The sequence below is a fragment of the Globicephala melas genome, chromosome 18, assembly GCF_963455315.2.
Source record: "Globicephala melas chromosome 18, mGloMel1.2, whole genome shotgun sequence".
NCBI lineage: Eukaryota > Metazoa > Chordata > Mammalia > Artiodactyla > Delphinidae > Globicephala > Globicephala melas.
The window spans coordinates 69,254,560-69,280,975 of NC_083331.1; the positions used below are offsets into that span (position 1 = coordinate 69,254,560).

A 26,416-nucleotide genomic window follows, 5' to 3' on the forward strand; every position below is an offset into this window, starting at 1 on the left:
TGGTTTGTACACATTTTCCCTCCAAACCTCACTTAAAAAAAAAAAAAATCGTAGTAATGTCAAGAGCCATCTGATTTTGTAAGAATGCCTTTCTCATTAAAGATACTTCAGAATTTAAGAGAAAAAAAATTGAGAGGTTATCTTGTAGAGTGCTGTGATAAACTATAATAAAAGTAATTCTGAATTAGCACAATTGACACAGCCGACAACTCATCAATGTAAACTTGAACAGTCTTAGGCCCGTCATTTTATGTTTGTTCAATGTCAAGAGAGACTTGAGCTGCCTTATTAACCGTCCTGAGTACCAGGGGATGAGGCAAAGAGCAAGGTTTCTGAGAACAACAGCCTCTAAAAGTGATCTGGTTTGGGTCAATCACACATAGAATGAAATTTTGGAAGGACTTAGAGAAACCCTTCTTCCAAGAAAGTCTCAAATTTATAACATTTATTATTATGGGACTTGTTTAAGGGCAAAAGGAACTAAGTCCATCTGTTGAGAAAGCTGTTCTTGGTTGGTGAAAGCTGCCCGCCATCCTGAGAGCACCCACTATCTTCAGCTCTGTTACTTCCTGGCGGCCAAGAGCGGTCCTTTGTTTTTGAGGCCAGGGGGTGTATTCGTTTCCAAGGGCTGCTGTAACATAGTACCCAAAACTGGTGGCTTGAAACGGCAGAAATTTACTATCTCAGTTTTGGAGGCTGAAAATCCCAAATCAAAGTGTCTATGGGCTTGGTTCCTTCTGGAGGTTCTGAGGGAGGGTCTGTTTCAAGACTTTCTCCTAGTTTCTGGTGACGGTCCACACCCCAGGTGTTCCTTAGCTTGTACACGCATCGCTCTAGTCTCTGTCTCTGTGTGTCTCTCTTCTCCTTTTTGTATAAGGACACCAGTCATATTGGATTAGGGACCACCCTAATGACCTCACCTTAACTTGATTTCAACTGCAAATACCCTATTTTTAAATAAGGTCACATTCACAGGTACTGGGAGTTAGGGCTTCAGTATCTCTTTTTGAGGGACACAATTCAACCCGTAATAGGAAGACATCAATTCTAACAGGTACCTGGTCTGTTTTGTTTTGACTTCCCGGATCCTTGACTAGTACCTGTTTAACTCCAAAATTCCAGTTGGCTGCTCACCATTTTTGCATTGACTTCTAGATTTCTAGGCTGCTGTCTTTTTTTTTTTTTTTCTTTTTCTTTTTAAAATTGAGGTATAGGTGATTTATAATATTATGTAAGTTTCCATATATAACACAGTGATTCACAAGTTTTACAGGTTATACTCCATTTTTATAGGTATTATAAAATATTGGCCATATTCCCTGTGCTGCACAACGTATCCCTGTAGCTTATTTATTTTATACACGGTAGTCTGTACCCCCATCTTATCTGTCCCTCCCCACTCTAGGCTGTTTTCTTATGCTGATAATTGATATCCTCAAATTTTTAGCTTCTGTTGTGACCTATTAGCTTGAACCCTGATCTGAATAGTTCTCAGTCTTAGCTACTTCATCTCTTTAAACAGATCTTATTGTTGTTTATGTCTTAATGTGGCATAAGAATTTATTTTTTAAAAGAAGCCTAACAATGAAGCTCTATCAGAAATAGCAGATCAAGTGCTATATAAGATGAGTTTTGAGATTTCACTTATGTTAAATTATGGGTAATGATATGTAAACTGACAACTAAAGAGTCATCTCTGACCAAAAGATTGAGAGAGTGGCTTCAAGTGCAGTTGGGTTACATCAAAGGCTTTGAGTAAAATGCTGCGCATTCCAACTCAGCCACTGATGATTTATAGCTTCTTTGGGGTATTGATCCTTGGCCCCTGGGCAGCTGAGTTTTCCCCGGAGCAGCAGAAATCCTAGTGTTGGATGCCTCCAGCTGCATGTGATTCCCAGCTGTTGTACAAATGTCACTCTCTGTGCAAACCGCAATGGGGAAAAAAACGGTTGGGTAGCACTGTAGTAAATGATGTTACTACATAGCTATAAAAATTAAGAATCAGTCCGTAACCAGGTGGTCTGTCTAGAAACTTAGAGCATGAGAAGTCTGAGAGGAAAAGGTTAACAGTTCGTCTTTACTTTCTTAGCTGTCATCACTCCTCACCCTTCTGCAACCCAGCTTCTGCACCATCAGAATCCCTAAGCCTGCTCTCACCACCTTACCAATATGGTGACCAATTTTTTATCAAAATTAAAAAAAAAAAAACTGTGGTCAGAAACGCATAACATCACATTTATCATTTTAGTAATTTTTAAGGGTACAGTTCAGTAGCGTTAAGTACATCCATATTGTTGTGCAAAAGGTCTCAAACCTTTTCATCTTTTAAAACTAAAACTCTATAGCCATTGAACAACAACTCCTCTTTGCCCCTCTCAACCCTCACTCTATTTTCTGTTTCTATGAATTTGATTACGTTAGATACCTCATACAAATGGAATCATACAGCATTTATCATTTTGTCACTGGCTTATTTCACTGAGCATAATGTCCTCAAGGTTCATCCATGTTGTTGCACGTCAGAATGAATAATATTCTACTTTATGTATATACCACATTCTCTTTAGTCATTCATCTGTCAATGGACATTTTGGTCGCTTCCACCTCTTGGCTATTGTGAGTAACGCTGCAATGAGATCCTACTTTCAATTCTTTTGGATATATACCCAGAAGTGGTATTGCTGGATCATTTTTATTTTTAATTTTTTGAGGAACCTCATGCTGTTTTCCATAGCGGCTGCACCATTTTACACCACCAACAAGTGCACAAGTCTTCCAATTTCTCCATATCCTCTCCAAGCCATGAACACAGAGTGTCTTTTCATTTATTTGTGTCTTCTGTAATTTCTTTCAGCAATGTTTTGTAGTTTTCAGGGCAGAAATCTTACACTTCCTTGGTTATTTTTTTCCTAAGTATTTTATTTTTTCTGATGCTATTGTAATTAGGATTGTTTGCTATGGTGACCACCTTTGACCTCTCTGAAGTCTTTTGAGATTGTGAACCACAGCCTTGTTCTTGATGACACACACGTTCTACTCTTTCCTCCTACCTCTTGGGCTTCTCATTCCCATTTCGGGCTCTTTCTCATTGTCTCACTGGATTCATTTGCTGTTCCTCAGGGAACCATTCTTCCCTTGGTAAACTCATGATTCTAAAGGCTTAACTTACCACCTGCATGTTAATTTTTGCTTCTCTCCAATATCTGTCTCAGCCCTGATACTCTGCCTAAGTTTTAACCCTTACATCTATCCACAGACATTGTCTCATAGATATTTCCCAGGCATCTCATGGAAAATATGACCCCCCCACTCCCCAAAATAAAAAAACCAACCCCAAAATTCTTCCTTCTTCTGCATCCTCTGCCTTGGCACATCTGGGGCAATCTAGAAACCTGGGTGATGCTCTTGTCTCCAACCTTTGCTCATCTTACATTCAACGGGTAAGATGTAAGATCCTACCCTCTGCATTCCCTCTTCTGTACGTCACCACTCCTTCACGTTCCCTCATCTCTATTTCCTTTAGTTGAGACTGCAATCACCATCTGCTTCAGGGATTGGCTCTCCTATCTTCAGCCTAGGTGCCCTTCAATTCATTCTCTGAACTGAAGAATGTAGGGGAAAAAAGAATGAAATTTTGCCATCTGCAGCAACAAGGATAGACTTGGAGGATATTACGCTAAGTGAAATAAGTCAGACAAAGAAAGACAAACAATGCATGGTATCACTTATATGTGGAATCTAAAAACTACAGCAAACTAGTGAATATAACAAAAAAGAAGCAGACTCACAGACATGGAGAACAAACCAGTGGTTACCAATGAGGAGAGGGAAGGGGGAAGGGCAATTTAGGGGTAAAGGATTAAGAGGTACAAACTATTATCTAAAAAATGAAAAAGATACAAGGATATATTGTACAACATGGGGAATACAGCCAATATTTTATAATAACTATAAATGGAGTATAACCTTTAAAAACTGTGAATCACTATATTGTACACCTATAACTTATAATATTGTACAGTAACTAAACTTTGATTAAAAAAAAAAATAGAACATAGGGGAGATTATGTCGCTCTTGGCTTAAATGCCCACAGGGTAATATCTAGTGGCTTAGCACTGCTCATGGCATTTCCTCTGCTGGTCCCTGCTTGTTTGTCCAGCTCACCATTTTCTCCCTTGCTCTATACTTGAGTCACAGTGAACTCCTAGTGGCCTCCAAAAAGCCACCAAGCTTTTTCTTGCCTAAAGAAAAAGTTTGCTGTTCTCTTGGTCTCAAGCATGCTTCTTTACACTGCCTTCTTCTAACTTCCTTCACCTAGATGGGAATTACAGATTTTAGTCTGTGCCACACTTGGGAGAAAACATATCTAATTTCATCATCTGTTATGTGTGTCTCCTTTGTGCTCCACAGTTTGTAGTATCTGTTTAGTTGTCACTTTCTGCCACCAGTTCATAAGCTATTTGAAGGCAGGAACAATATCTTGCTCATCATTATGTCTGGTGCCCCTAACACAACATCTGAAGTACAGTAGACAGGCATTCAGACCCCAGGATTACAAAAATGGGGAGATCTAGTAAAAGGAATACCTCAAGTGACATTAGCCTGATGCCATTACGTATTTGAATCACACAACCCTCCTTCTCCACACCCCACACTGATTCCCAGCTCACTGAGCTATATTCTGATTACAATTTGACCTCCAATCTACACATCCACAGGGAGAGAAGCTGCTGATCCAAAAATGCAAGCATCTCAACCAACCCATTTTCCAGACACTCGCCTTAGAATGAATGAACGAACTGATTCTCTGAGCAGGCTGTGTGTCACCTGCATTGGGGTGAGAAAGCCCTTATTCTCCCAACTTAAGCACTTTACAAATTATATGAAATTGGGCAAGAAATTTATCTCCCTGAATGTTAGTTTCTGTGTCTTTAACATTTAGAATTAAATTCAGTAATTGCATATGAAGTGCCTGGCACCAGGTAGTTTTCAATAGGGAATATTTATTATTGTAACAGTTGCATCCTTCTTTCATGTTACATTCATTTGAGTTCACTCCTGTGAGATGGAAAAAGTACTAAGAAGACTGAAGGCTCGACTCAGATCAGGAGATGGCAAACAGTGCTTAGCTGAGTGGCTAGTCTGTCCCCTTGCTGTTGCCCTAAATCCAGAATGACTTCAATACAGGAGACAAGACAGAGATGAAAATGAAAGCCCCCAGGTAAGGCTACGGAGAAACATTAACCCAGAGCTCACATATTTTTTTTTTTTTTGGAGCTCATATTTTTAAAAGGACTAAGAGTTTTGTTGTTTTGTTAAAATCATAATCAACAAGAGAGAGAAGTCTCTTTACATGTCCATCCCTCACTATGCATTGGACATCACAGAAGACCAAACATTATCAAATTTGAACCAGACAAGACTCAAATGGGACTTAATACAGAGCTGGGGTAACAGTTTTAATTGCAGAGCTTTGAACTTAATCTACACAGACTATCTCTACTTCCCTTTTCAATGATTCTTTTCCCTGAGGCTTCTCTATGGGTCTTTTTTTTCCCTCATAGTTTAATGAATCTTCTACTGCTTAAAAGAAAACCCTTTATATCTGTCTTGCACTGAATTTGCAAAAATCATTAAAGCTGCAAGAATTCTCTTCCTTTTCAAAGTTTGCAAAACTCCACCTACATTCTCCAGTGTCTTTGCTGCATCACAGAGCATGAAGGTCATTGTCTCCTACTGCTGTTTAGAGGACAGCAGTAGGTCAAGGGGGTTTTTAGCCTCTATATGAACTGACCTGGCTTCTCGGCAGCCAAATTATACATTTACAGACAATCTCATTTCTAGTCAATTTTCTGATCTTATGTGAAAACCCATTATATATCTTTATTTCTATCTCTATCTATCTCCAGTTCCTCTATTGGGTTTTGGTGATGCTGAAAGAGAATCACGGTCTCTATTTAATTAGATACGGGGTCACATAAATTATGGCAGCTAGGAAATGATTGCTACTGCTATATTGCTGCTAGGAAAGCAATAGATGAATTTTATGTGAATGCATAATTGGCATGTTTTTTCAGAGCATTATTTATTTTGAAGAGTGACAAAGGAAAAGCTACATTAGTGGCTCTAAAGGCAAAACACTGGTGATGGCATGGAGACAGGTGGCCTGGGAATGAGCATTTACATCAGAACCTACCCAAAGTCATCCCCAAGGAGCCCTTTAATTATTGCCCTCTGAGTCCTCTCTTTAAAAATGTTTCTGTCTATCAAAATGCCTTTATTAAGCAATAAATAATTCAACGTTGCTTCTTTTTCCTTAAAGAAAAGCATATATGAAGAGCCTTCAGAGCATTAGCATTAGGGAAGCAGTGCTGCTGCCTAGAATTCACAAATTTCCAGCTAAAAGTATTTAAGTAGGCATTTTAGTAGGGTAAATGCACAATTCCCTTTAGGTTTCCTGAAGTGTTAAAGAAGGCTGCTGGTCCCACAGTTTCTCCTGAAGAGCCCCACGGGTTAGCATCCCTGGCTGGAAACCACTGTCTTAAAGGGCAAGGAGGCAACTTCAGAAAATAATGGGGAAACAATAAGTAGCATGTTCCTACTTAAGAAGGATACAGTTCCAGCACCATTGATCCTGCAGACTGTGCTTGCCTCAGGGAGCTTCTTCACAAAAGCTCTGGTGCATGGAGCAATCTGATGTAGCATTCGGTCACATTTCTCCCCCTTTATCATTGGCTTAGATTAATAATCTGTGCTCTTTCCTTTAATTTCATCTCTTGGATGTTTTCCTCGTTCACTTCTTCACTTCTTTCTCTTCTCCCATTCTAGTTTCTTCACTGTACCATTCAGCTTTCTACCATTGTCTCCTATCCCATCCACCTCCAGGGACATAATCCCTCTCCCAAGCATGAGAACCGACTTTTTCTAATAGCCCCCGTTCAGTGTTTCATATTTAATGTCTCCATTTTAGAGATGGCTCACACGGTTTCTATTACTCTTGAAAAATGTCTATGCGCCAACATGTATATTTTAACACAATTGTTTTTACCACAATCATAATAAAGTACATTAAGTCTCTAGAGACCTCTCTAAAATGTCAATATGCTGCAAGCACCTTATGTCTGTGTCTAAGGAGGGTCATTGCTCCAGAAGGTCCCTGAGGGAAAAGGTGCTTTGGCCAGTGTCTGCCATCATGTGGAGTGAATGGTAAGCATCTCAGCTCTTAGCTTCTGCCAAAGTCCTAACTCCAGTGCCTCTAATTAGATCATCTGCCTTTTGCATAGTTTTAATGATTGGGTAGCTTAATTCACCTCCATTCCTCAAGAAACTGCCTGTCACATCAATGGTTATTTCATGAATATAATGACGTCTCTGTCACCTAAGATATCATTATTTATCAACAAGTAACTAACAGTCTTATGAATGAGCCTCCACAATGGCATGACTCATGTCTGGCATTTATATAGCTTTAATGTGACTCAATATAGCATAGAGGCTGAGTCTGGGCTTTTGGTCCAAATTGCCTGGGTTCAAGTCCTAACTCTGCCACTTATTAGCAGTGAGACCTTAGGCAAGTTACTTCTCCGTGCCTTAGTTTTCTCACCTGTAAGATGAAGCTATTAACAATACTTGCATCACATGGTTGCTGTGAAATTTAAATAAATGAAAATACAAAGTAGCTGGCACTGAGCCAGTGCTCACACAAACGTGACTGTAGCTCTAAGAACCTACAGACTAGTTAGTGGAAAGGGTCAAAGACTGAAAAACAAGTTTAAACTGAATAAAGACAGACTTTGGAATACAGAGTGCTTTCTGGAACTTGAAACATTAAGAAAATCAACCATTTTTTCACATTTTCCCCATCCTCTTCTCTGGGAATAATAAAAATAGAGTAAAATCATTTAAATCCTGAAATAAATACCAGATTTGTAAAGCAAGGACTAAGGTGGTTATACAGCAAGAGATATTTATTGGTTGTGTCTAATTATATGGTTGGTCAATTTCAATTTTGAACTCACTAATTACATATTTCTTCTACAACTAGAAACCATGGGAAGTATTTGCATCAATGGCATAAAGAACTTCCCAACCCTCATTTGAAGAACCTACCACTGTTGCCACAAATTGAAAAGATCTGGAAGAAATCATGCCCACCACACTCAGATAACTATTTGCCTGTGTAGCCCCAGGACAGGGAAGAATTTAAATCCTTCCTTGATATGCTCGCAGTGGGCATCTTTATATCAAATATGTTTGTTTCTTTTTTCCTTATTGACTGCCCTTGGTTAAAAGCATAGGCTTTGGAAATAAACAAGAGTAAAACAATGAAATGCTTAAAGGGATTTTCAGATATATAAATAACAACAAAAATTTAAATAGGTTATGTCTTTGTTTTTTTAAAAATAGACAACTCTATCCAACTTGAAAATTCTGAATGTGTAGGGCCTTCCTAAAATTCCAGATAGGATCTTCACTGGGATGTTAGTAATTCCAACTATTGCAGTGCTGGGGAGGGTAAGCCAAGAATATTTATCCAGGCTCCCCCCTTTTATAAATTCTGCTTCTCAAAGGGTCTCTTTTCTTTGACAGAGTCAAATATTCAAGCCAAGTATCTTCCATGGAACAAAAACTATGAGAATAGCTAATCACACCTGTAATCCTTCTGCCAACATCAATAACATAATCTTCACACATTTACATTTACATTTTTGGAACATGATTATCAATGCCATAACACCCAGTCTATTTTCATACACAACTGGGCACACAGTTGATCAATTATTCTAACCCATTTCTTATAACCACTTTGGGCACCCAGACTAAATTCTCTTTTAATGTCTAGTGGTCAGGCAAGTTTATGCTTAATATTTTTATGATGATGATCAAGAGTATTACATGTAATTATGCCAAATGGCAATCTGGCCCTGAGGCATTTCATTTCCAAACTATCTTCATTTAATGGCAGAAGGAGAATCTAAATTCAGTTTACTGTACTATGTCCATCTTAATTTTACTCAAAATAATGATATAAAAATATTCCTAGGATAATCATAGGGCAATAAAAATTTCCTTTGTTGATATTAGAGAAGGTTAAACTTAGAAGAAAATTATTTGCCAACTCAGATTGTCTTAATTTATTAAAATCTATCTTTTTTTACTTTGAACCTTGAACTGCTTTAATACTACCTGTAAGCACATGTTTTGCCCTTATTTTTTTAATGCCGATTTAAAGAATCCCCCATACATTACTTACTTGTTTAAGCTTCTTTAGATCTTCATCAAGTTCTAAGTTGTCCAAAATAACAGCGACAAACAAACTCAGGAGGATCTATAAAATGGTTAAATAGCAATGAAAAAACCCACACGCCATAAGTATCAAAATATCATATATATGATATAGAATATCTACCTAAAATATACACTTATATAGAATGCATTAAACATGAGTTGTGAATCACTGCATAGGTATTTTAAGATACTTATAGCAAAGACATTAAAGGAACTGCATCTGTTAACTGAAATAAACAATATAAAATATTAATTTGCTTAATAAAACTGATTTAAAATGAAAATTAAGAAACCTTTAAAAAAATAACTCAACAATCTTACTTCTAAGACTGTATTCAAAGAAAATAACCTGAAGTACTAATGAAAACCTTTATGTACAAAAGTGCTTGAGAGATTATTTGTAATAATGAAATACTGGAAATAACATCTAACCTTATGTAAATAGCTAATACAGTTATAGAGATCTCTATTGTAAAATTCATGCAGCCATTACAAATCCATTGTGGTAACTAGTCTCCAACATTGTGAGTCACTGGTGTTCACAGTCTTGTGTATCCCCTTACACATTGAATATGGCTGGTCTGTATAACCAATAGGTTACGGAAAGGATTGTGTGTGACTTATGAGGCTAGGTAGTAAAAGTCATTGTGGCTTTCACCTCGCTCCCCCTTGGATCACACACTCTGCTGGAAGCCAGGTGCCGTGTCCTATGGCCTGGTGCCGTGTCCCTATGGAGAGGCCCATGTGGCAATGAGCTGAGGCCTCCTGCCACAGCCATGTGACTGACCCATTTCAGAAGTGGATCCTTCAGCCCTAGTAAAGCCTTCAGGTGACTGAAGCCCCAGCTAACATCTTGACTGCAAACTCATGGGACACTCTGAACTACAGAAACACCCAGCTAAGCCCGTCTCAGATTCCAGACCTGCAGAATCCACATGAGATAATAGATGTTTATTGTTGTAAGCTCTTAAGTTGTTCATAATTTGTTCTATAGCAATAGATAACTAATACACTCATGAATTTTAACAGTAGAAAAAATGCTTACAATATTAAATGAGAGTATATATGGTAGAAGTGCAAGTATGTACAAAAAGAAATAGCGAAAATGCTAGGAGGAGGTACTTTAGAAATGTTAACGGTGCCTGTCTTTGTGAAAAAAATGGACTCCCCCTCCCTTTTTTTTGTATTTCACTATATTTTCCCAAATTAAAAAAAGGCATATACTTCATTTGGAATGGGTAAATACGGTAAAAGAAAGAAAACGAAAAAGTAGAATTTTAAAAATATTTTAATTTCTAGTCCCTTTTCAACTTTGAATTCTCTAAAGTACCACATTCATTTGATAATCTTTTTCATTCTTAATATATATTCTTCCTTTTAATTTCCCTCTTGGCAAATTATTCCCATTTGTTACTATTAGACTGTTAAGCACAAAGGTAAGAAAATCGAGGCAATTTAGTCATAACTCTTAAGCACCAGAGAGATTATTATACAGAAGTTAACGGCTAGCTGTTTTCCAAGTTTAATGAGCATATAACAAGGGGGAAAAAAAGCCTCAACTACTATGGAGTTTTGACAACGTTTGGCTCAGGACAATTGCCAGCACTCTTCCTGTGAATAGCCACAGCCTTTGGGATCCTGCCAGAACTTAAAGAGGATACAGAATGGTCTAGAACATAGATTTTTTTTCTTTTTTTTAATTCTTTTTAAATTGAAGCATAGTTGATTTACAGTGTTGTGTTAATTTCTGCTGTACAGCAAAGTAATACACACACACATATATATATACATATATATATATATACTTTTTTATATACTTTCCCATTATGGTTTATTACAGGATATTGAATATAGTTCCCTGTATTATAGGAACAACAGAAGGACCTTGTTGTTTATGAATTCTGTATATAATAGTCTGCATCTGCTGACCCCAAACTCCCAATCCATCCCTCCCGCATACCTCCTCCCCCTTGGCAACCACATGTCTATTCTCTATTAGACCACAGATTTTTTACTGATGTCACCACGTCCACCATACTGTGCACATCTGGGCACAGATATATTCAGGCTTACTCTAAACCAGACATTATTCTATACAGGACATTTCATAGTTCACTCCAAGTCTAGCCCTTGTCCTGTGACCTTGAGGTTGACCTTGACGTTATCATCAAAAGTCCTCTCAGTACTCCCTTCTCCTGCTTCCTCCCAGACTCAGAGTGGCCACCTGAAGGGCTCCGCTGTGAATCTGAGCTGTCTCACACAACTTCTGTCTCTCCTGGGCACTGGAAGCAGCCCTGGCTCTGTGTCCTAACCTAACAGCCTTTCCTATCTCCCCAGGGAAAGGGCCAACACAAATCTAAAAAGAAAAAAATAATTTCCCTGATTAAAAAAGGGAAAGCCACAGTTCCCCTCCCTTTGCTTAGTGCATTTCCTTGAAAACGTATGCTTATAAATTCTGTCCCTTTGAGATGTATACAGATCTTTTTAAAAGCTAAATAAGTCTCATCATTTTACAACCCAGGAAGAGTGCCCTGTCTCCCCTTCTCCATGGGAAGTTGGGACTATAACTTAGCCACCTGGACCCATGTTGCAAAACTACCTATTTATCATGGAGATATGAAAAGTTTTATTTTCCTTCGGGTAAAGGCAATTAGCTATCACAGAGGGCCGTCTCAGTTACCAGGTGAATTTAGGGGGAACTGTATTTAACTAATGATGCCGTCGAGTCTTCTTGCCTAAGGACTACTTGTTTTCATCCTGAGAGAATGGATGTGTTGTGGGGATGTGTATCAAAGGGTGACACGGCTTTCTGTCTCTGCGATCACTTTGCTGGGCTGTCCGCGATGCCCATCACAGTCTGGTTTAGTGCTATTCGATAATAAAACTGTTTTCTTTCTTGTCTACCTTGGTGGAGGTTTTCTGGATTGTCAGGAGATTTTATTTTTAATTATTTTCCCAACACCAGACAGATGGCAGGCTACTTAACCACAGCAAGGTTATGCTATTCGATTAAATTGGACTCTGTCGCTGTGTCAGATACTGCCTGGTCAGGAACATAAATGCGATACTGTGCTCACCGCTACGAAGTTCACAATCGAATTAAGCAGACGTGGGTTGGCAGCCTGGTGCAAAAGAGCAATGTGGTTGGAGACCTTGGCCGGCAAATAGGCTCTGACAGTCACCAGCCGCGTGGCAACCACTAGCCCACTGTGAATTTCAGTGCTCTCATTTGTAAAATACAATGGCTATAATAATAATAGCTTGACAAATTGCAGCTATAGTATTTTTTCATTTAATCCTCCCGCAAGAACCCTGGGGTGTGGTATAGCCTATATGAAAATACACAGACGTAAACTTAGATATGCGACACTAAAACAGTTTTCTTCATATTTTTACATATCAGTTGAATGTAGTCCATAAGCCCTCCATTTGTGTTGATGGCTGAAAACCGAATCTTGCTACATGAATCCAATTTTGTCCTTTAAAACTTAAGTTACATTTGAATAAATGCTCCTTTTCTTTGTAGGTCTGGTTTAAAGTCAAAGATGTGATGGTCATTGGCCTCTGGTCCACTGTGGCCATGTGACTGGTCCTCTGTCCCCCATCAGGGGCAGTGATGGCGCTTATTTAGGGGACGCTGGGCTTTCTCTCTGCTGAATTGGTCACCACCTCAGTTCCTGCAGCTCCTGCTAAGATCTCTGGTTCTCAGTGACACCCCTTGTTTTAGTTTCCTAGGGCTGCTGCAACAAATTGCACTAGCTTTGTGACTTAAAACAACAGAGGGGCATTCTATGACAGTTCTGGAGGCCAGAAGTCCAAACTCGAGCTGTCGGCAGGATCACACTCCCTCCAGAGGCTCTAGGGGAGGATCCTTTCTTGACTCTTCCAGCATCTCGTGGCCCCAGGCATTGCCTGGCTTGCAGCAGCCTCGCTCCACAATCTCTGTCTCTGTCTTTTCCTCATACTCCCTGCATCTTGTCCTCACCCTTCTCTTATAAGGACACTTGTTACTGGACTTGAGGCTTAACTGGATAATCCAGATTAATCTCATCTCAAGATCCTTAATTTCATTGCATCTGAAATGACCATTTTCCCAAATAAGGTCACATTCACAAGCCTGGGAGTTAGGACATGGATATACTTTTGTGGAGCACCCATTCAACCCCCTCTACTCTCTACCTGGTCTCTAATTTGGGCCCTTGTTCTAGCAGTAGTGTTCTTCCTACTCAGAGGCTTTCAACTCTCAAGGAAGTTTGGAAGTTCTGCCATTCCAGGTGGAGGCTAAGGGAGACTGGTTTTTTGGGGGGGGATCTTTCAGACTCTCTCTACCTAGACCTCTCAGGCAGCTACACAGCTCTCTGTGGGCTGCCCCTCGTCCGTGTCGGCCCCTAGCAAGGCTCTCTCCCCATCAAGTTCAGACAAGAAGTGGTTGCAGGTCTTGGTTGTCAACACACCAACGATGGTGTGACGTGCCACCATTGTCGAAACGCACCGCCTCCCTGTCTCTCTCTGGGCCCTTCTGCCTCCCTCATGCTTCATCCCCAGAAAACATTCTTATTTCCCCTCAGAAAGCAGGGATGTGAAGGAAAATGGGAGCAGGGGCTTGGAGCAGGGGCACACGTGTGTGAAGACTGACAACCAGAAACTAAACTCAACCAGGGTATCCCAGGTTCGGTCCTGTGACACCTGAGCACTCCAACTTCTCAGAGCTGAGCTGGGCCGATGTGTCTGGGTGCCTCTTCTGAACGCTGCTCATCTAAGATCATGAGGGGCTGGTCATGAGTCCAGCCAGGTGCTACCAGGATAGCAAGATACCAAGGAGAAGGAGGTTTCTGGCAGGAAGGGAACTGTGAGAAAGTCTTTCCAGGTGGCATGAGGGAAGACAGGGCCTTGGGAGTATGGGGCTAACTAGGGACCTGGTGAGCAGGTGAGTATGGCCAGAGCATGGGTGCCTGGAAGGAGGCTGAGAGGTAGGCCTGGGGGCTGGCAGTTTGCCCAAATGCCACCAAGGGAGCTCAGGAGGTGTGAGAGGGAGGTTGCAATAATCACAGAATGATGGCGTTCTTTTCTTCTCTGGTAAAATTTTCCTTTCAGATGTTCTGGTTTTTTATGCAGGTAATGCAGTTATTTTAAGCTGGCTCATTGAAATAGTAACGGGATCCTGTTAAGTGCAGTTTGACAAAAGTTATTAAATATGTAATGTTTTGTTACCTTACTTTAAAAAACAGTACATTTTATACCTCCTTTTTGGAGGAAAGAGGAAAAAGCTACCCTCAGGGCAGAAGGACAGAGAAATAGATGGGGGATTCTAGCTGCACATTCTCTTTTTCATGGAGATAAGAGTTTGATTTTCATGGTAGAGAGAAGGCAAGACTCAAAAAGGAAACACTTTGGCTTTGCTGAAGGGGCTTTGCAGGTAGAAAGCCCCTCGCTAACAGCGTTGAGACAAGCTCTTGGGGAGGGTTTTGGTAACAAATTTAAGCACAATATATGGGAAAGTTTAAAGTTTGCTTTAAACTTCATTAAACCTAGGTTCATTCACTATCTGAATGTTCAGCACTTCCTGTTTAGTTAACATGAAGACGTGATGGCAAAAACAGAAACCGTATTTAAAAATGTGTGTGGAGTTCGAGTTTCCTTGAAACTCTGTGTGGACACGGACGTTTATGGATCCTTGTCACCGTGTTCCTGACGAGTAGGGCCCTGTGCTAAAGTGAGGACTTGGCACTGGGGGTCTGGCTTTGATGTTTCTCTGGAGTGGAAATAGAAGATGCTGGGGAGGCTAGGTCTGCAGCTGATTGCCAGGAGGTGAGAATTTCTTTGTAGTTTTTTTCTCAGACTCTAATAAGTTGGCAATAACCACCGTGACAAAGAAACAGAAGTGAAGGGAAGGTGGCAGCTTGGTTTCCATCATATTTAATTTACACTGTCAGTGAGACATTATTTTCCTACAAACCAGTGCTGTGCGGACTTGGACTTGAGCTCGCAGGCTGACTTGGGTGTCAGCCATTTCTCCCCCCATCCCCCATATTAATGGGAGTGGGGGACAGATCCTAATTCTGAAAGCAAGAACTATTCCTCAATCCTCTCAGTGTTGCTTTTTGTTGTTGCTGTTGTTTGTTCTGTTTTTATAGAAAGCTGAGGTAATGCTCGTTAACCTGAACCCATTACGTTGACGTCTGAGTCTTATTTTCAGCCAATGTCTGCCTACTACCAGTACCATCCGTACTGTGCCAAAAGGCTTTTCATAGCCATTAAATGCGGTTCACAGTTTTATATTAAATGCTACTGATATAACAAAAGGATTTTTACAGGGATTTGTCACATTGAATCACAAGAGCTTCATTATTTGCATGAAACCCTTTTACCTTTATGCTTTGCTGGTTCTAAATTACACAGTCAACCTGTTGTGTGCATTGTTTATCTTTCATAATTTATATAATATTTTAAATTTATAATGGGGCATGGAATTCTAAATCACTATTTTTTCGTAAAGATGTAATTTCAGGGGAAAAATGGCTGATGATATAGCCTTTCATTTCCTCTTGAGCTTTGTTAAATAAAGCACACATATACTCTCAACACAGCGGTATTTAGTATGTGCAATGCTTTAAAACAAGAAATTCATATTTATATTTTCATGCACTGGCTACTTGCCACTTTTAACAGATCTATAACACTGCATTATATTAATATGCAACACACGTATTTGCTCTATCATGCAATATACAATGGATGTAATACATCCACTTCCTTATTTTGTGATCAATATTGATACATCATGAATCACTGATTTCAATGTAAAAGTCGAGAATAGCTATTAAAATAGTCCAGGTATCTAATTCTTTATTTTTCTCAGATTACAACACCCATTCTCAAGATATTTTTGGCATTGACAATGCATTTGGTCTGGAAAATCAGATCTCTGCAAACCTGGCAAGTCTCCTTCCTAGAATTTTTATGAATGGGGTAGCTACTGCTTGGTGGGGTGCTGACCTTCCAGCTTAGTGGGTTTCAAAACCAATGTCTCCAGGTTCAATATGGCTCCCGCCGCATGTGGTAGGAGGCGTTCAGCCATTGTGATTCCTCATGACCTCTCTTTTCCTCTAACTTTTCCTCTCACTCCTGAAAAAGCCAGATTCACCTGAGCTAACGTATTTGCTATGTTTAAGTTTGATACCTTTAACCACAGATAATTAACTTGGTTTTCTTCCATTTAACCATAATGCATTTCAATGAAATTCAATAAATGACTGAAGCAGTGTGTTCCCCAGCATCATTTTTTCCTCCAGTTTTGTTGTGACACAACCCCTCTGTGCAACACACAAGGGTTCTCATTCTCTCTACTGAAGGGAGAGGCTAGGTTAGCATGATTCAGGCTGCTGAAAGTTATGGTGTATTTTCTCAAGAGGGTGGCTTTACCATCTTAGAATGGGTCTTCTTGATTGAGAATTTCTATCTCTGTAGCTTCCAATCCTGTTTTGCATTCTTTCCAACTCTGCATATAGTCCTGCACCCACCCTATCCACCTTTCCTTTTTCATTTCCATTTCTCTTCTAAAGTTTCCTCTTATTATTTTCTTGTCCTTTTTATATAGCTTAAAGATAGCCCTTTAACTGAAATGTCACCTTTAATCTTATTTCTTTCTCTACTGTGAACTTTATTAATAATTTCTATTTTTAACATTATTTTCAAGGATACAGTAGAAGCACAGCAGGAATCTGGTCAACACCTCATCATCTTGTGGTTTTCTTTTCCTTTTTACCATTTATAATCACACTCTCCTAAGCTGTCTTGCAGGCTGTAGTTAGAAACAATTTCATTTTTCATATAGGTCAACAAAAAGTCAAGTGTAATCAGAGCAATGTAAAATGGGAAATGCTCACCACAGATGCACTTTTAAATGAATTCTATAAAATCAAGTTATTTAATTTACACTCTGGAATGCCCATTTTTGTCAGCAAAATACGACTATTTTCTGAAAGCTGCTGCTACAGAAGCAAAATCAAGAGATTGCTGTGTTAATGTAAGCACTTCAAAGGTAACAAAAAGACTATACACAATGAATGCTTAATTACATTTTCTCTCAGTATTCCCATCACAGGGCTTTCCTTTGAAACAATAATAAAGGGGAAAACACTGAAAGAAAAAAAAGAGTCTTTCAACTGCTTGTCTTTATCGTTCTTATCCCCAAATCATTGGCAAAAGTGGGGGAAAAGATAGATTTCATAAGCATTTGGCAAAACTGCAATCAGTCAGGACAGAAATACAGAATATACACCTGGCGAATGAGAGAGACATTTTACAGGAACGGTAGATAATGGCTATAAATATGCATTTGCTATACACTTAAGCCTGATTTTCGTTGTGGGCTGACAAACTGGTGGCCCCAGGGGGCGATGGAATGGCCTGCTGTTTCTTATTCCAGAACAAACTGCAGCCGAGCATTTCTTGTTTTTTTCTGCTTGGCACATGCCTGTTTGTCCCTGAGAAGACTAAATCAGGAGCTCCCCAGGCTGTGTGGCACCACCGGCCTGCGTGGGTAAAAATCAAATCAGAGCTTGTATATTTATGTGGACTTTTAAAAATTTTTTCCTATTTGGGTTAAAATCTTTTGTAGTATTTTACAAAAAAATTAAAAACTCATACATTTAACAAAAATGCTCTTTTAAAGCTAAATCCAAGCCTAAAGACAGACTTATGGAATTGAGATTTTAACTTCTAAATGTTCAGTTTTGAAGGTTATGCGATGCATACGTAACACAGGCTTATCACCTTCACACACATTTGTATGTTGGTCCACAAACCATCTCCAGCTGTTTTCCTGCCAATATTTTAAGAATTTCAGATCAGGTTGACCTGGAATGATTGGGAAGCAAACGTTTATCATGTGCATCGATCACACTGCAAGCAACAGCATGCCCTCGTGCCTCTTATCACTTGTATCATTAGGTCTTGAATCACAGCTTTTATCTGTGTGTTTGTGTTTACCAGTCCAACTTCTGTACTAGTTTAGGCTCAGAGAGGACAGAGATTAAGCCCTTTCCCACTATGGCCTTATACATAGGTTAGTACTTATACAGAGTAGTTGAGACTCAGTAAAACTGTGCTGAATCGAATTAGGCTAACTTGATAGAGCTCATGATAGTGACTGACAGTCTGAGGACATACAGGATAATAAAGCAATTGTCGATAATGTTTAAGCAAAATCTCCAGTGACCTGGGGAAGTGACTTCAGTCCCTAGACTTTTGGGGTAGTACAGAAGTAACACTTGCAGTTTTGAAAATTTAATTATAGTGTTTTCTTTCACTGAATTAATTACTTCTCATTTAAAAAAATTATTTATAAATTAGGAAATCTGAATTGACCTCTTTGCTTTGTAGATGAAACCAACTACACATCTCAAAGTTTTAAAAATGTCACATAAATCTGGATGAGAAAAATTGATTTGTTTTGTTTAAATAATGCATTTCATCCAACTTATACTATATATAAACAGTAAGTTGAGATGGGTTAAAGGTCTAAAGATGAAAGGCAAAAATTTTAAATAATTATAAGAAGATAGGGGAGAATATTTTTATTACTTCAGGGTGGGAAAGAATTTCTTAAACATGAGTCCAAATTAAATGTTGACCTTAAGTGAAAAACTGATAGTTCTGGCCACATCAAAATATAACGTCAAAAGCCATCACAGACAAATTGGAATAATAAAATATTACCTGAGAGAGGATATTTGTGACATATATAGTAGTTAATGGATAATATCCAGAATCTATGTAGCACTACAACAACGAATTTAAGAAAGACAAACTAGCTTTTAGGAAAAGAGAGAAAGCACACGATTGGGTGAGTCACAAAGAAGACAGCCAATAAACATACTAAGAGGTGCTCCCTTATTAATAACCATGGAAACCCCCAAAACGCAAGTTAAGGCAAAGAGATATCACCATTCAACTCACAAGACTGTCAAAATCTTAAAAGTCTAACAATATCCAGTATACGTGAGAATGTAAGAACACAGGAATTCTCAACCACTGCATGTGGGACTGTAAATTAGTGCAGTTTGCCTGTAGAACGAGGGTCTGCAAATTAAAGTTCCAGATAGCAAATACGTTAGGCTTTGAGGGCCAAGAGGCAACACTGAGGATATTGCGTATGGACCTACACAACCATTTAAAATGCACAAACTGGGCTTCCCTGGTGACGCAGCGGTTAAGAATCTGCCTGCCACTGCAGGGGACACGGGTTCGAGCCCTGGTCTGGGAAGATCCCACATGCCGCAGAGCAACTAAGCCCATGTGCCACAACTACTGAGCCTGTGCTCCAGAGCCTCTGAACCACCACTGCTGAGCCCACGTGCCACAACTGCTGAGCCCGCGCTCTGCAGTTACTGAAGCCCCCGTGCCTAGAGCCCGTGCTCTGCAACGAGAAGCCACTGCAATGAAGACCCAACACAGCCAAAAATAAATAAAAATAAATTAAAAAAAATAAAATGCACAAACCATTCTTAGCTCACAAGCTGTAGAAATAAAGCCCGTGGACCAGGTTTGGTGTGTGGGTTTGCAGACCTGTGCAATGGAGCCATTTGGGCAGCATCCAGGACCCTGAATTCTATTGATACTTTCTGGCATATACCCTAAAGAAACTCACACAACTGGACACAAAGTACGAACATATTAGTTGCAACAGTATAAGAGCAAAACATTGGAAAACAACCTAAATATCTACCAGGAAGGGAACTGAGAAGTCAAACATGGCATATTCAGTCCATGGACTACTATATGACTCTATATACTAATGACTGAATTAGCTCTATGTGTATTAAGATGAAAAGATTTCAAAAACAATACTTGGTCAAAAACTCAACTGAGAACACATGTAGAGTTTGATACTATTTATTCTGAAAATTGCTACTCCTAATGATTTGTAAGGAGGGAAACACATGATGAAAGGTAAGTTGGCCTCAGCATGGAGTAGGGTCATAACAGCAAGAGAAGTGTGCACACCAGGCATCTCCCATCTCCCCCAAGGATGGCCATCAGGGCACTAGAGCAGTACTCTCAAGCTGAAAAATAATACTGATCTTAAAAGCTAAGGGTATAAAATGTCTGTAGATGATAACCTTAAATTAAAAACATTCTATATTTTTAATGGATACATATATGTGTGGGAAACTACTGTAATCCATTGATTTTAAGGTGCACATTTATCTTCACACTTTAACAATCTGAAATTGGGATGCACCTTACAATCTATGTGTATAGTTTAACTGTTGTTTTTTTTGTTAATGTTACACAAAATATGAGTCTTTTCAGAGTTGATAGTATGCTAAATTTAGTAAAATATGATTTAAAAACTGGAAGACAGATTCGTATCCAATTCATCATAGTCATTGTCTGGGAGAAGGGGCGTGGGGAAAGATGAAAAGAGAGACGGACTTGGACATAAATGATACTTTAAACTGATCAATAATACTTTACTTCTATAAATTAAAAACATCTGAAATAACAATAACATTTTAGCATTTATTAATATATAGCTTGAAATGCTCATACTATCTTATTTAAACTTGAAGGAACTCAGTGTTGGTGAGAGTTACGACCATCCTCTTACACCATGGCTAAAACATCCTCAAAAATACAAGTTCACCTCATATGTACATGGCAACCTTGGACACTAGGTGTGTTGGGCCTTATTATTCTCACTTTCAGATATAACACAGCACAGAGATCAGAGAAGTTGTCTGATTCTCCCAAAGTCACATCTAGTGACCAGCAGAGAGAGATCCTCAATCCAGGTTTTTGGACTTCAAGTCTGTAGTCTTGTACTCCACCATATTTACCAGACTGCCCTCATTGACATGTAGACTTTTCAATTCTCAATTGCTTTACAGATTTGAAAAAATTATGATCAAAAGAACGATTTCAATTGTCAGTTTTAGAACTACTTTTTGAAAATCACAAAGAAAAAAATTACTGTACAATGAGTTTTTCGGGCAGACACTTAAATCAGTAGAATGAAGGTGTGTAATTAGATATGGGTTTTCAAGCTGTGCTCTGTAGATTCCTAAAGGCTCAAGTGAATCTCAGCAGTCCTTGCAAGTGCTTCAGTGTTCCAAAATCAATGCCACGTTTTTGGCCCAATAAGGAAAATTTAGAATGCCCAAGAAGTCTATTACCAGATTTAATATTTTATTTCATTATATTAGTGATCCCTGTAGAAATCCACTTGAAAAAAAATTACTTTGCTAAATAATTTACTAGGCTAGATCATTTTTCTTCCTGCTTACATATTATGTTAGTCTCTGACTTAAGAATCAAATCTTTAAGTGTGAAAAATCTGCAGTGGGGAGAGCAGAAGATTATATTGTTTTAACAGAACAACAATAAGACAGATTATTCCCATACGTAGATGATTTCAACCATCTATCCTGCATTTAACCCATGATCAATAGTCTCCAACTTAAACACATAGTAGGTGCTTAATAAACATTAGTTGAGTTATGAATGAATGAATGAATGAATGAATAAATGAATGACACAGATTAGAGGTCCTGTCAGGGAGGATGCAAAGACCTTAGGGCCAAGTGCCTGCCAACACCAGTGCAGCCAGATTCGTGCAGCAGACCTCCATTCCCACTGCTCAGTGTTCTTTCCTTTTGTGAATATTTTAAAAGTCACCCCATGTAAAAAATGCCAAAACTGTTTCTACGTGATTCCACTATTTGAGCCCAGGACCTTCTGCCACATAACAATGTATCCTCATACACCTTTTGATGGACGTGTTATCGTTTTGAAGGTCTCTGCCTATAGCAAATGCGACCTCTAGTTTAATGCATGTAGTTTCTCCAGCATTTATTTGATTCACAGACATTTAGATTTGGAAGGGACCTTAGAGGCTGTATGTAATTTGTTTTATCTTAGTGACTTGGGCAGAGGTTTGATTTGCTGCAGACATTTTCAGTGATAATGACAAGCTTCAGAATCTAGGGAAGCAGCAACAAATAGTTGCAAGACCCCGGGCTTTGAGACCAGGCAGACTTGGGAAAGTTCTGGTTCTAACATTTACACTCTTTGTGACACTGGGCAAATTAACTCCTCAGTTTCATCATCTGTAATGTGGGAATGTGACCTAACTTTGTTGTTCCAGATATTAGGAATAAAATTATAAAGAATTTTGCCACCCAATAAAGAGTAGCAGTTGTTTTTATTTCCTGTGTCCCTGATGAAGGGTAACATTCTGGGTCCTTACCTTGGAACTCTTAGCATAATATTAGGGATTAAATTTGCTTCTTAAATATGTACAAATTTATTATATGGAGATGTACATTTGTCATTAGAAAGACCTAAGGATTACATCCCTTAGTATGTCATAGGCCATATTTCATAACTTTTTCCTTTCTTTTTAATAGAAATACATCGAAGAGAAAAGTCTGTGTGACAGAGGAAAATTTTTCCTGGATTTTGGTATTCAGTTTTTATCACGCTTTTTACAATATTTGCAGCCATGTGTTTTATTTTTCCCCATGTGTTTCTTTTAGTCATACAAAGTGTAGTAACACTGAGCTAGTTTCTAATTAACTGACTGCACCCTGAGGTCTCCAGCTTCTGTTTTCAGTTTCATTACATCTGTGAAGAGGATGCAGTGAAACTGAAGAGAGTGTCTCTCTATGATAAAAAAAATAATAATGTAGTTCTGGTTTGATCCTTAGATCGCTGAGGGTGTGAATGCTTAGAGATGGATAAGTCAGTACATGGATGTGGGATTTCCATTTTGTTTTATCTTGTTTTCCCTCACGTAAACCACTTGACCTTGATGGAGACAACGTCTTACTTAGATCTGAAATCTAGTTCCTCAAGTAGTTCTTTGACTCATATACATTTACAATGGAAGGGACCTCATCCAACGGGACTACTCTACCTTGGTTCTTTGGTTCTGATTCTGAAATTGACAATAGGCCAAAAATCTGTTGATGTTCATCCCATTATGAATTGTAAGACATAATTGAAAAGAAATGCTAAACTCACCAGAGTGGCGAAGAGGTGATACAGAATGAAATAGATGGCGACCACTGGTGCCCACATGTGTCCCACAGCATTTAGCGTTTGGTCCATGACGTCAACCCATCCTTCCTGGGTAAGGATCTGGAACATGGACATAAATGCCTACAGAGGAAAAGAATGGAAGTATTAAACACTAGCCTTGGGCTTACATGCAACTTAGAATTAGTATATGGTGTTGAGGACTTTGATTTCAATATTATTGATTCAGCAGGGAAAAAACAGCCTTCATTCGACAGATAGGAAAGGGCTAAGAACAAAGATTCTAAAAGCCTGATATCTAGCTATTCAATGTGGAAAACTAAAATAATTACTCTGAATTAAAATTAGCTTTGTTGGTGGTAAATACTGCTGATCAAATCAGAACAAAATTCAGGAACCTTTGCTTATTGCCTTTCTTGTTTTTCCCTTTTAGCAAGCTAACTATTTAACATTTCCAATGGATTGCTGTATTTTTTTTTTTTTTTTTGCTGTTAAGCACAACTTATTTTTATAGTGAATTACAGTTGATTGTCTAAAGGCAAATGAGAATAATAACATTAATTTTACTTTTATAGTATCCATCAAATTATTTCAGTTATATTAAAAACATGAGACTCTTTAAAAAAGAAACTTTTCTAAATGATATGGCCATGCTAAGCAACTTAATAAAGATGATCACAGTTTTCATGATTTTTAAAAAAAATTTTCAAGACAGAGTCAAGACCATGGAAGAAACCCCAAGATCAAAAAAAAAATAAAATAATTAAAACTAGAGCATTCCAACAAAAGCCAGCCTAGCTAAAAGACTCATTCTCTCTCTGCAAAGATCTTTGGTTAGTTTCATTCCTACATGTTTTTCTCATTGAATATATATATCCATCATTGACTCATGTATCTTGTACACATCAGTGGTCAATAAATGTTTCTTAATGAGAACCTATGATGATGTTGGGGAAAGTTGACAATTGGAATCTAGTGACTCTAAAAAAATCTTTACAGACTTTTAGTAAAATGGAAGACATAAATTGAATTCTCAGGTATTGGGATTCCAAGAAATAAGGTCCAGGCTAATACAAAGATGGACTGAGCCCAAGATAAAAGGTCTGTTACACTGATAGTATCTTAGAGGCAAAATGGACCCTAAAGATAATGGACCCTGACTCATTCTTTTTGAAGATAAGGAAAAAGAGGCTTAAAGATGGATGATTATCCCAAAGTCACTCTATTAATTTGTGGCACTAACAGAAGTAGCACCAGGCATTATGATTCCAAAGCAAGTACTTTTCCAAGTATTGCTTCCTGTGTTCAGTGAAGTCTGGAATCTACTACTTCCCAGGCCTCATTGCGCAGTAAGCTCTCTTAGCAGTTTTCTTTACTAGGGATAAGTAAATTAGCTTTTTTTTACAAGTGCGATGTTCAATGCTCAGCACATAATAGGCCTGTATGAACAAAGGAACAATGCATTGATAAATGAATCTTGAGCTAGGAGATAAGTTTTTTCTCTTACCCTTTGTCCCTGTGTGAAACACTTAACCTCTCCTTGAGTTAATTTTTCTATAATATCATCATCCTACAAAGTGTTTCATTAATGAAAGTATGAAGTATGTTGTTACTGATACTTGAACACGGCATCAACAAGGACAGTATAATACTTTCCTCGACAGGGTGCCAAAGAGAACACTAGCTTTAACTCATCCTAAAAATGCTTCAGAGAATTTTTCAACACGTCGTTTAACCTCATAAGTATGCCAGAACCTATCATTAAGGGCAATTATTTTTTCCCTGTGTTTTTTTTCTATTGAATATTTATTATATCTGAATGCAAGCAACACAAGTTCCAAAGATGATTCACATAAAAATATCAGATCTTCTTCAACAGAGCTGTCACTGGCGTGAAAGTGTGTGGACATCCAAGAGACTCTACAGTAAAAGGGGGAAGAGTCAAAACACCTACCAGGATGTTTTGAAAAACATCCTGTTTTGAAAAAAAAAAAGGAATTTTTCTGGACATGGATTTCTTTCCCCAAAAGTGACAGGAAAGCTTGTGATTAAGTCCAACAGATTTATTCTTGGTACCTAGAGGCCAAAAATTCAGGGGTACCTTTCCGCTGCCTTGGGCAGAAACCAACTTAATGTGTTTTCATCTACAGCATTATCTTTCACGAATACTCAGCTATTATGCATCCAGTAAATGCTCGGGAACAGGAAGCTAGGGGTTTATAACCTGTTGCTGTGAGATAAGCAATGTGACCAAGAACATCGGGTTATCCTCTACTCTTTCCAGAGTTTCAAAAGAAACAACGTCTCACTTCTGCCCAGCTCAGCCCCATGAAAGTGCATACATACTATGAGATGCTGTGAATTATATTTGAGAGCAAAGCTTTCTGTTACAACGTGATTGGTGTTTATAGTCACTTACATGAATAAACCAGTGAAAGGTAGGGCCATGAAATACTTCTTCTATTACAGGCTGAAAAATAAGTTGTGTCCTGCACGAGGGGTACTTTATCAGTTTTGTTGAGATTTTATCTGGAAATTTAAATCCCAGTGACAGTCTGTTTGAGATGTGAATCAAATACACTTACTGACTTATATTGTCTTCAGGATCCGCATTCCTTGAAGAACCTGTTTACATTATTTATTTGGACATGGATTATCAGTGGTTCCTGAAGACCTGATGTGTTGGGGACTGAGATGAGGAAGAGATGGCTTCTTAAGAAATTTATAATAGGAGTGGAAGAAAAAGATGAACATGGCCAACTCTAAGAAATGGAAGAACGAAAAATACGGCGCATTAAGAGAAATATGGCAAAGCTATAAGAAGCAAGTTGGAAGGACAGATATATTCCTCTTGGGTGAGTCAAGATAGTTTGTAGAAAATGATAGCAACTGACTTTCATGAGGAAGACGAGTAGAATTTAAATGGTGGAGAAGGGGGTCATGAACAAAGGCCTGGAGAAGTTGTTTCTTTTCTCCAAGCTCCCTGTTCATGTGTTATGCCATTTCCTATCCTGTTGACTTTTACTTTCCCCATATTGATTTCAACCAGCTCTTTATAAATTAAGAAAATTAATCTTATATCTG

The 26,416-nt window shown here is 38.6% G+C and overlaps 1 protein-coding gene across 3 annotated transcripts in view; it reads right to left on the bottom strand.

Annotated features, from left to right (window-relative positions):
- Positions 1–26,416, bottom strand: part of NALCN (sodium leak channel, non-selective) — a 292,588-nt gene that overhangs the window by 96,757 nt on the left and 169,415 nt on the right. For 2 of the 3 annotated variants that reach the window (XM_060287756.1, XM_060287759.2), the window contains 2 exons: positions 23,318–23,455; positions 9,255–9,329 (listed from right to left, as the gene is read on the bottom strand). In XM_060287756.1, the coding sequence (XP_060143739.1) occupies positions 9,255–9,329; positions 23,318–23,455 (213 nt within the window). The remainder of the gene's footprint in view (positions 1–9,254; positions 9,330–23,317; positions 23,456–26,416) is intronic. The other variant, XM_060287757.1, reaches the window with a different exon arrangement.